The following is a 12,135-nucleotide window of genomic DNA, read 5'->3' as shown; positions in this document are numbered from 1 at the left end:
TTTAAAAATTATTTTTTTTTTAATTCACTCAGTTTGTTTATTTTTGTTAATTACTTTCAGTAGCCTTTTTTATGAAATAAAACTTATTTTTTTTATGGAAATAAACTGGGCTTTAATAAAAAGCACAAAAAATTAATACTCATTAACGTGTTTTTTTGACATAAATGATATGAAAGTGTAAAAAACAACTTAAAAAACGAAGAAAATTGTGTTTGATGCAAAATTGTGGAGAAACGGTTGTCCGCAGAAAAAAAAGTTTTGAGACAAACTTAAACTGTAATAAATTCTTGATTGGTTGTAAAAAAAATCTTTCAAATCAAACGTAGTTTGGCAAAGATAAGGCCAGTTAAAGGACAAGAGAGCAAAAATCATAAAAACCGTGGTAACTCGAAAACGGGACGAAAACGAGAAAATTACCTCTTAAGTTTTTCGACTTAAAATGACCTCAGGAGTCCATGGTTTTCATTTGGGGCGGTGACTGTGGGACACCCTGTATACGATTTTGATTGTGATTTGCTTTGCTTTCTTTATTATATCAAACTATCATCATCAGTATTCAATGTTCAATACGTATAAAGGCGAGGTGCGCACGGTATAGCATACATATAGTATAGAGGAGATCTGGGGGCCTTAGCTGGCTTTGAATTGTGCATTTAGGAAAAAGTCACGTTTTCTGATTAAATTTGCATAAGAATCCCATTCACGGTGAATTTTATCTATTTTGTGATATCAAACAATCTACCCGCCCCAAATATTCAATATATACATATAAACGCGCGAAAAGAAGGCGCTCGGCATACTCTTTCTATATAACACACAAAGTTCAATCTGGCAGAATTATTTCCCATTTGTGGGTCATCGTAAACGAGTATAAATGGTTATACTTAAGCCCTTGTTTCCCATTATTGTTTTTCTTTTTTTTTTTTTGTGTTGATTTTATTTATATTTGTGTGTGCACGGGATGAAAAAATAAGCAAAAAGCAAATTAAATGATATTTATGGATTACGGAAATCCAATTTAAATAATCAGCATAAGAGAGAGCGTAAGGATAGAAAGGGAAAGAAGAGAAAGAGAGAGAGAGAGATGCGTATAGCAATCATGATGGAAGGATTAATAAAGGATTCCAGGTTTTTACCTTTAGATTTCTTCTATTCTTTTTGCTTTTGAACATAACTTGACCTAATGGTTCTGATAGAATTGATATAATCTCTCTCCATTGTCTCTTTATTTCACTCTCTCCCTCTTTCTCTCTCTCTCTCTTTCTTTTTTAATAATCTGATGCTTTCCGAGAATATGGAAACCGGAAATCGAAATGAAGAAATTCAATTGTAGGCCACAAGCTATATGAATGTGTGTTTCCTCCTAACATATTCTCCATCTCGAATATCGAGACTTCTCGAGAGTTCAAATGTGGTTATATGGTTGTGTGGTTTTTGTGGAGCTTGTATGATGTGCATTTTCCAGGTTTTCGCAATTGAGTTTTCTGAGAATATTATCGACATATATACACACATCTTTTTACTATGGAGAAAACTGGACTCTTTAACGATTTAAATTGCCTTTTTGACCAACGGCTCTTATGTCTAACAAATCCACTTACCTTTTACCATCTACCTGAAAAATACCCTACCTCTCCTTCTTCTTTATTCATTTATATACTATGATTCCTCAAGTCAATTGTGTGTGTATTACATTTCTACCTAACCTCACACAATTCCAACTTACCATCAAGGTACCTTGGCTACCTACAATTTGTTGAATTTCTCCTCGGGGTCATTGATGGATTTGTTTTACTAAAGAAGTTACGTAACTCAAATGAGCCATATAGCTCCTATAAGTATGTAATGTTTGTTTGGGTATAGCATAGGAGGTATTTTATGTATATGTTTGTGAGTTTGAAAAAAAATAAAATGAAACAAATCAACCAAACAACATCGAATGCGTCACGTTTTCCTCTTCAATGTTTGAAGTTAGTTTTAGCCTCGGGTAAAGTGTATTTCGATTTACACACAAGTTAAAACAAAACAGAAAAAAAAAAAAATTGATGATTACCTGCGTACCTAAAATCTCAACAAATGGCTGCCAATTTAATGAGGGAGAGCGAAAAAAAAAAAACAAAAAAACTTCTTCTAAATCAACATTTAATTGAAAACTTTTCATTCAATTACCAGAGAGAAAGATTGAAGCTTTTAATAGAAAACTTTGACTTTAAGGAGGTTTTCTGTGTCTTTAAGGTTAGGAAAGATTTTGATTTTTACCTTGGGCTTAAACCTTTTAGTGAAGAAGGTTTAAACAATCATCGCCGAGAGCTGTCTTTAACCAAGATATCGTCAAGATCAAGTGTTTGAGACACTTAGACTAAATTAAACCGCCTAGAGCTTAGAGAAGAGTTAGACAAGGTTTAAACATTATAGACTTTCTGCAAGGTCACAAGATCCACATTATTTTTAAAAGACAATCACCCAATGGCAATATACATTTTTGTTTCAGCTTGGTTCCTCAGGCCATTCTAGCAGACATCTCCAAAAGGCTAAATAATGATTCTTTGAAGACGTATACAGAATTGGTAGAGTACTTTAGAAGGACTCATTTTTTATTAGATTATAGACCAAACGTTTTTTTAGAAGATTTTTTTTTTTGAAATCAGGTTACTAGATTGCCTTTAGCGGTCATAATTTTTTTTTTTTTTTTCACTTCAGATTCTTTGATGAAGTAAGCTTAGAACAAGCTTTTATTTACGATCAGAGGCTCATCATAAGTGCATGTTAGTGGTTAGTAAACAAAAAATACAACCTCCCACATGCACAATATAAAACAAATTAATTACGAACAAAATTACAAGTTATAAAATTATAAGTACAAAAAATCCAACATATATATAATTTATTTAAAACATTGATTAAAAGTCACGATTGTGGAGCACTGGTTCGAAACAATGTTTTTAAACCCATTTTCGTCAAATTAAAGTCTAAGGATGAATGGTTCAAGTTAAAAAGTTTACTCATGCAACTAAGAGGCTCAATTAATACCATAGTTTGTTCTATGAAAGTCGATATGCAAAGGTTCAAATCTTCGTAGGAGGTGAGATCCACCCGGATAATTTATACCAATACAAGCTAATAGATCAGGGGCGTCAATTTGGGAATTAATAAGCTGATGAAGAAAGATTAAATCATTATTTACACGTCTCTGTGCTAAAGTTTGCATCTGAAGAAGTTGAATGCGATGTTCATAAGGTGGCAAGTTGAAAGGATCGGTCCAAGGAAGACCTTTTAGAGCGAAACGTACAAAATTGTGTTGTATAGATTCAATTCGGTTTTTATGAACTTCATAAAAAGGAATCCATACTTGAGAAGCGTACTCAAGATGGGGTCGAACGTAGCAGTTGTATAAAGATAGAGTAACAAATGGATCATCAAGTTCCTTTGCCCAACGTTTAATAAAACCAAGCATTGAGCTCGCTTTATTTACTATAAAATTGATGTGTTCAGTAAATCCTAAATTTGAACTAAATTGGACACCCAAGTCTTTGAAGCTAAATACTCGACATAGCTTATGTTGCAAGATGTAGTAATCAAAAATATTAATGACTCGTTTTCTCGAGAATGTAATTGTTTGGCATTTAGCTGGGTTAAGTGAAAGGCCATTTTTACCACACCAAACATTAAAACTGTTAATATCGCTTTGTAGAAGGATACGGTCATTGTCAGACCTAATTTCTTTAAAAATCTTCATATCATCAGAAGTTATGCACGAGATTACGTCGTTTATAGCTAAAATGAATAAAAATGGGCCTAGATGACTTCCCTGAGGGACTCCAGAGTTGGCTATGAAAAGATCTGAAAGACAGTTTCTAAATTTGACCTGATAGGATCTTTGGTTAAGATAAGATTCAACCCAGGCAACAAAAATACGTGGAAAACCAAAAGCTTTTAATTTAAAGATTATTATTTTATGACTAAGTTGATCAAATGCCTTTGAAAAGTCAGTGTAAACGCAGTCAACTTCAATACCCTTTTCTAATGCATTTGAACATTTATTTAAGAAGCTAAGAAGATTAGTTGTAGTAGATCTTTTTCTTACAAAGCCATGTTGCTTTCCATTTATCAGATTTTTACTATAAAATGCTAGACTATCACAAACAACTTGCTCAAAAACCTTTGGAATGCAGGATAGTTTCGAAATAGGCCTATAATTCTTTATATCTGTCTTATCACCCTTCTTGAAAACAGGAGTGAGGAATGACTTTTTCCAGATGGAGGGAAATTTTCCTGACTTGATGGAAAGTTTGAATAAAAATGTTAGAGGCTGAACTAGGGAGTTTCTACAGTTTTTTAATACTATTGGTGGCACACCATCTGGGCCAGCAAAACAATCATCATTTAAGGATGAAAGAAGGTCTAACACAGTACTTTGCAGTACAGGGATGTTCGTACAGCTCGTTTCGGAATATGAATGTAAATTTTTGAAATAAATTTAAAAGTGTTAAATTGAAAAGTGTTAAAGCCATGACTGGAGTAAACTTTGTTGTAAAGCAGAGGCCAGTTTTATGGTCAGAACTAATTTTCTTGGTCGAAGTGCCTTGGTTCTTCGGGGGCATAATAGTTAGAGCGATGATTTGTCACTGCTCTTTTTCATTTTTGAAATACATATATTGGCTCTAGAAAGGAACTGAAAAAAACCTCCAAAACTATCTTTATTTGATGAGAAACTGTACCTCAATTTAGATCTTGGTACCTCAATCTTAGATCAAGTGGACGACAACCAGTCACTTTTGTATCATTGACTGCACAAATCTTGTAATTTTTTTTTTTTTAATAATTGAGTTATGGAGAATTATTTTCCACTTCAGCAATCCCATCAAGACATTCAGAAAGCTATAAAAAATAGTGATGGCGCCCAACATATAGTGGAGTAACTAAAGCTCAAAAATTGGCAATATTAGGGAACCCGGCCGAATAGCTTAGATTTTGATGATATTTTTTTTCAAACGTCGGTAATTAAAAATACTTTAAAGTCTATAAATTAAAAATTGCCGGTGTTGCCGTTTTGATTTTTTAAATTTAATTGAAGATTTTTGTGAACAAAAACAAATTTTTTTCAAAAATTTTTCTTAAATTTCATAAATTAATTGATGCCAAAAGATTGTCTTGGAAATTCAAGGAAAAAAAATATATCTGAGTGACGGACAATCTTCCATAGTTCAAGCGATACATGCAATTTTCTTATTAATTGACTTCAAACACAAAAAAAAATATTTGAACACAACGGCAACACCTACAATATTCAAATATACATTTTTTAAAAGCTAGAAGCTTAGTCATATATGTAAAATTAAAATTAAGTTAATTGAATGAACGGCTTTTGAAAGAAAGGTAATTGAACTCAGATTTAAAAAAAAAAAAAATTATTGAAAAAATTTTAACATGTCGTTTTTTAAACTTGGTCGTAATATAAAATGCATTTTTTTTCAAATTTTTTTGGCGGCATTTATTATGATTTCAAATTATAAAAGGAAATGTCAATATGTATTACGGTTTATGAAAAAAATTAAAAAGTATTTCATTTTCGAAGAACTTTTTTTAATAAAAGTTTTGAAAAAAAATGTAACTTATTTTTTTTTTTAAAGTTCAACATCTAAACATAAAATTATTTTTTATTCATTTAATAACCCTTGCTGTTGAAAGCTAAATAGCAAAAATTTAAAGTTCCTATTTACCACAGTCTTTGAGAAAATTAATTATTTCAATGCAAAAATTCAGTTTTAATAAAAAAAAAACTATTGAAATTGAAGTAATTTTTCATTTTTTTTTTTTTAAAGTGTGATATATTTTACCTTTTTTGCTTCGAAATTCAACTGATAATATTTATGGCTAAAAATTTTTTTAAATAAATTCATATTTTATTAGAAATAGTTGGGAAAAAGTCATTTTAAATTTTTCTAATATAATTTTTTTTTTAAATTCTGAGTTTGAGGACCATTTTTTCAAAAAGACTTGATCAAATTTAGTGGATTTAAATTTAAGAGATAAGAATGAGCTTCTGGCTTTTAAAAAATGTATTTTAAAATATTGTAGGTGTTGCCGTTGTTTTCAAAATATTTTTTTTTGTGTTTGAGGTCAGAATGTTAGAAAATTGCATTTATCGCTTAAACGATGGAAGATTGTCCCTTTCTGCCTTTTATATATTTTCCTTAAATTACCTAGAGAATCTTTTGCTATCATTTGTTTTATGAAATTTAAGCAAAAAAAATGGTTTTGTTAAAAAAAAATTAATTTTAATTTTAAAAAAACAATACGGCAACACCGGCAATTTTTAATCTATAGACTTTAAAGTATTTTTAATTACCTACGTTTGAAAAAAAAAATCGTCAAAATCAGAGCTGTTCGGCCGGGTTCCCTAATAATTTGCTTTAGTTACTCTACTAATAGGTTCTTCATTAAATAATATCTTCAAAATAGTTTTTTTTTTCCGTTCTGTTTAGTTTAATACTTATTTCGATTATCCAATACAGTTCTCATAAAATCTTCTTTTCGTAAGGAAAACCTTGTTATAGTTGGCACCCAACGTGAGGCCTTGTTAATTTAATTTGGTACTTTTTTTGCCCTGTTAAAACAACGACAACGTGCAATAAAAAATTAATTCTTTCCACAAAGTGCAAAGTGAAAACGCTTAGGTACCTACACTTATAAGAAAATCTACAATATTTCAGTGATGAATAATAAATTTGAAATAGAAAGTAAAGATTGTTTAGCTAAAAATTTCAAGCAAACTATCTATTTCCTATGATTCTATGGTTTTCATTTTTTTCAAACTGATTCGATTTCGACGAAAGAATATTCTGTTAAAAATCAGATTTTCACTAAAGGACTTTGCACATGAGCTACGAACTACGAACTGCGAACTGTGGATGGTCGCATATTTTGACATATCTTTCACATGAGTTAATATTTCAATTCGCAGACAGCGATGAATTGTCAATTGGGTTCAGGGATTTTTTTTACCATCTGCATTCAAAACAATTGCAATATTTTGCCATCCTTCTTCCTTTTTGTAGCGGTCGGAGTAGGAACGTTCGCTTTCGTTGTACAAAGCTGGATTGGCTTCAACTTCCAAAATTAGTTTTTCGTCAAATTCCTATAAATATTTAAGTCATATGAATATTCATGATATTTAAAAAATTATTTGTGTTTTTATTTAATTTGTAATTACCCTTTTCTCCATGTTCTCCGCAGCCATGACTAGAATAGAAAACAAAAACAAGAGTAATTTTGATGTTAAGTCGCGCGCGAACAATTTATTCGTTGTAGTGTGGATGGTATGTGGAACGCGAATAGAGTTTGACAATTCGTAGCAACCAAACTGCAATTCGTAACTACCAAATTGTTTTTACAAATTTTTCTTATCTTAGCAAACAAAATGCAAATCTTAGTATTCTAACATTAGTATCAATTGGTTTCTTATAATTTGAATCATTTTTTGTTTGAAATTGAGTCGTAGAAATGTGTTAAATCTCGTTTGTTCGTCCATTCGTTCATTCGTTGGTCGCTCTCATGTGCAAAGTCCTTAAAATCGAGTATTCTATCGTTTTCCAATATATTTCTCAGACAACCTTCTTTTAATAAAGAAAGTCGTGTTGTAGATGGCGCCCAACGTGGGGTCTTCTTAAATTAAAACGTGTACCCTTGGAGTACCACTATTTTTCCTTTGTTAAAGCAACGACAATGACAACGTGAAAGACTAATAATTTAAAATAAAGACTATGGATTATTTAGCTGCAAGCAAGCAAATAATTTCTTAAGGTTCTATCGTTATTATTTAGTTCTCAAGCTGATAACTAGTTCTGGGCCTTCTTCACAAAAACATCATTCAGGGACACAGTCAAGCAGTTTTCAAGGCGAGGATTTAAGTGGCCGAGGATTTCGGTGGCCATGTGTTTTTGCGCCAATCAATTTTATTTTTGAGTCTAGTAGTAGTCAGTTAAAAAATCAACTGAAATATCTTGAAGATTTAATTTTAAATCATTCATATTTCTTCTAGACTTAAAAATGAAAATGATTTTCCTTCATCTTGGTTGGTCTATTTTTGTTTGTGTTTCCAATATTTCATTTACGACATTAAACATTCTTGAGAACGTATGTAATTATATTTAATTGATTTTTAAAGTATTAATAAGAACAACTATTTATATCTCAGTTCCATACATTTTCTCTTTATTGTAGCAAGAATATACAAAATGATACAACATAAATCCTTCTTCATATATCCTTCGACAAGTCAAGCTTTTGAATTCGATTCTTTTATTCACTTCAATAATTTTTAACTGAGATGAAGATGCTTCGCATGACAGCAGGAGTAACAAAGCTTGATAGAATTAGAAGTACGAAGATCCGAGGAAGCCTTCATGTTAAAAATACCATCTCCCAAAAAATTGAACACGACCGACTCAGTTGGTATTGCCATGTTCAAAGGAGAGATCCTGAGAACCCCGTCAAAAAAGCAATATCATATAACGTTCCAACACGAAATAAAAAGAAAGGTAGGCCTAAAAACTCCTGGTACAAGCAAATGCAAAAACACCAGCATTCAGTTGGCCTCAGAAACGGAACAATACAAAACCGGGAGGCTTGCCGCCGATTTCTGAGGTCAACCCGGCGAACCCCACAGGCGGATCACTAGTGTGAAGCAGTGACGTGGGAGGGTTATGATCCCCTCGACATCGAGATCATAACAGCGCCGAGAAAAAAAGGAAGAAGAAGAAGAATAATTTTTAACTCATAATCTTCGGATAATTGTTCTTTTTCATAATTAAATCTGGAAAATCTGTTGAATTTTCACCAATTATCGATGAACTCAAAATCGATATATTTCTTTACGAAAGAGAACAATTGTAAGCAGAAGATATGCTGAAATAAAAGACACGACAACGATGGCGCATGTACTTGACCAAGTTAGAGGAAATAAATGTAGACTATTGCCCCAACTGGGTGAAAAATAATTTGTGGAACGTATTTTTAATAAATATAATTTTGAAGTACATTATGTATTTTAAAAGAATAAAAAGAAGATCTCGCTTTAGCATTTTCACGGGTTTTAAATCAATGTTGGGTCCCGTGTTGGGCGCCATCCTATTTATTTAATGTTTTAAAAATAAATGAAACATTAGGCAAGTGAAAAATTTACAGCATTTTTTTGTGTCTCTCTTTTCATAAAATCAAAATAAGACCTTCAGGTTTTGTGGAATGTATTAGATTAACATTCCCCAAACAAATCACCCATTCAAAACAAATATCAATCTTTTCCACCTAAATTTTTCAATTTGTTTCCATTTGACTTCATTCGCCAAAATAAAAAAATAAAATTATAGGTATTATTTGAAATATTTTGTGGAACGTTTTCATCATAATTACATTCCACACCTAATTCATCGATTGTAAAAGAATCTTGCATACCTACACATTTCAAACCCTTTTGCATCGTTTTATATACGAAAATATGACTTGAAATATTTTGTGGAACGTATTCAAATAATGTACAATCTACAGCTTCTATTTGAAAGTAATATGTCTTAAGTTAATTTTTCACATGTCAAATTTAGAAATTAAAATTGAAAAATGGAAGGAAGATTTTGTTTATTGGAATTAAAATGGAATTTATGCATCTTAAATTTTGTGGAACGTATTCATACAATTAATAGTGTGAGATTCTTCAACGTAACGTGTGAAACTGATAAAACATTGTAAACATTTCTTCCCGACTTACAAAGTTCAAAGCTCTTTTATATACTGTGGAACGTAATCTTAGATTCCACATTTCGTGTTTCAAAATTGATGATTAAAAGTCTGGCTTTCTTATATTAATAACTGGCACCTCTTTTTCGGGAATTCACATTCGGAAATTTAAAATATGACCTGTGGGCTATTGTGGAACCTATTTAGAAAATTTAGGTTCCACATCTTTTCTTTCGAAATTAAATGGTTTTTCTGAAAAACTTTAGGCATTTCATCGAAACTAGGAACTCGAAAGTTGAGATGTTGTGGAAGGTATTCGTATCAAGAAAGACTACAGTGTTATTATTCGATCCTTTAAGATCCATTTATAACCAAGAATAGGATTTTTTTTTTTTTTTTTTGAGGATAGTTCGACTTGACCCTTAAGATTGTTTATAAAGTAGATAGATACCAAATACCAATTATACACATGGCCCATCTCAATAATTCATTCATACACCATACATTTCTCATACATACATACATATACATATATATTATATTTTGTGTAACTCTTTTTGTTTTCGACGACGACAGAAACTCCCATTCCAAGTAAAAATTGTCCCCGCAAAAATGGTTACTTTGGACACAAGGACAAGAACATCTGCGATACCTTTTACTACTGTGTCGATGGTAAATTCAATATGATTACCTGTCCCGATGGCTTGGTATTTAATCCAAAAACTGGCATCTGCACTTGGCCGGATGAGGCTGGCAAGCTTGGTTGCTCATCGAAAGATGTATTCGAATTCACATGCCCAACAGTAAATGAAACTGAGGCTTTAACACATCCTCGTTATGCCGATCCAGAGGATTGCCAATTCTTTTATGTGTGCATTAATGGGGATACACCACGCCGCAATGGTTGCAAATTGGGTCAGGTGTTTGACGAATCGACGAAGCTATGTGATTGGGCTAGAAAGGTTCCTGATTGGTAAGGAAAAGAATACATAAACTATAATATCCTAGCTGATTGAAATTTGCTTTAAAAAATTGCTTTTTTTTTGGGGGGGGTGTTGGTGGGGGTAAATGGTGATGGTTGGTTTTTTGAAGAAGCTTTGAGGGGGTAGAAAAGTGATGGAAAACATAAATCCTTCACAATGACTGAGAAGCTTATTAATTCAACTGTAAAGTAATTTATATACAATTTTGTTTATTTCTTTTTTTTTTCTTCTTCTTCTTCAATTCTCTTCTCTTATTCACATTTGCTTGGATTGCTTGCATTGTGTTCAGTGCTGATTGGTACAAGGATCGTTTGACTGATGCCCAACTCGACGAACTGGAAAATCCAAAACCAAAACCTAGAGATCCCAGCCGTCCAACAAGACCACAAAGGAAGCGTATAACAAGGCCCACCCAACCTCCAGTAAATGAGGATATAGAGTAAAACGTAGTAACGTATAAAATGAAGGAAGGAAAGGAAAGGAAGAAGAACAAACGACGTCGATATATCTACATAAAAAGAAAAATGTCTGTGAATGTGCGTGGTTGTGTTGTTGTAGGTAATGCAGTTTTTATGTTCACTTTGGCAGGAATTGAAGAAAAATATATACAATTTTTGTATATTTTATGCCTGTTTTTTTTTTTTTTATTTTAATAAAATAAGAGAGAAAAAAAATAGAAAGAGAAAAAACACAATCAAATTGATTTATTTTATTTATGATGAGTGTGTTTGGGGAAAAAGTTTTTTTTTTTTTTTTTGTTATTTGGTCGTTTGTTTTCCATTCTCTTACCCTTTTTTTTTTGAAAATGGGTGAAATATAAACTCCATTTTTCTACCCATCATCCCATTGGAATTCAATTTATTTTGTGTGCCTAAAAAAAAAAAAAAAAGTTTCATTTCTCTACGCTCTCGCACAACAGAAACCAAACGAACCAACACACAAAATCGTCGGTAATGGAATTTATTGATTTTATATGAAGTTTGAAGTGAAAATATTATTTGAAGGGTTTGAGGATTTTTTTTTTTTTTTTTTTTTTGGTTGGAAGTTCAATGTCCTTCAGGAATTATTTATTGTTATTGTTTAGGTTATCTTGGGTTTTTTTCTTCTTCTTCTTTATTTTTTAGATAAAGAATTTCTTCCATTTCTATTCAATTTGACATAAAAGTCAGAAAAGATGTAGGTTTTGTGGTTTGGTATTTTACACTAAAATGCTCTTGTTGAGATTGTCTCTCTTGTCTGATGGAGACACCCATCTAATTTATATACAATTTCTATACATCAATAAAAAAGGTATATTTATGGGCTATTCATAGGTGAAAACTAAAAGCTTCTAGGTGGTCTGGTGGGTGAAATATGTGTTTACAAATTTTGTTTTTTTTTTAGAAATAAAAACCGATTATGATTTTGTGAAGAAATAAAA

The 12,135-nt window shown here is 31.6% G+C and overlaps 1 protein-coding gene across 3 annotated transcripts in view; it reads left to right on the top strand.

Moving 5' to 3' along the window:
• LOC129920243 (protein obstructor-E) overlaps positions 1-11,362 on the top strand; it is a 108,947-nt gene extending 97,585 nt beyond the window's left edge. For 2 of the 3 annotated variants that reach the window (XM_056001506.1, XM_056001504.1), the window contains 2 exons: positions 10,309-10,705; positions 11,005-11,361. In XM_056001506.1, the coding sequence (XP_055857481.1) occupies positions 10,309-10,705; positions 11,005-11,158 (551 nt within the window). In that variant the 3' untranslated portion in view covers positions 11,159-11,361. Of the gene's footprint in view, positions 1-10,308; positions 10,706-11,004 lie in introns of all 3 variants that reach the window. The other variant, XM_056001505.1, reaches the window with a different exon arrangement.
• The last annotated feature ends 773 nt before the right edge of the window (positions 11,363-12,135 follow it).

Source organism: Episyrphus balteatus, chromosome 4 (genome assembly GCF_945859705.1).
Source record: "Episyrphus balteatus chromosome 4, idEpiBalt1.1, whole genome shotgun sequence".
Lineage (NCBI taxonomy): Eukaryota > Metazoa > Arthropoda > Insecta > Diptera > Syrphidae > Episyrphus > Episyrphus balteatus.
The sequence above is the reverse complement of the archived record's forward strand: the minus strand, read 5'-3'. Positions and strand labels throughout refer to the sequence as shown.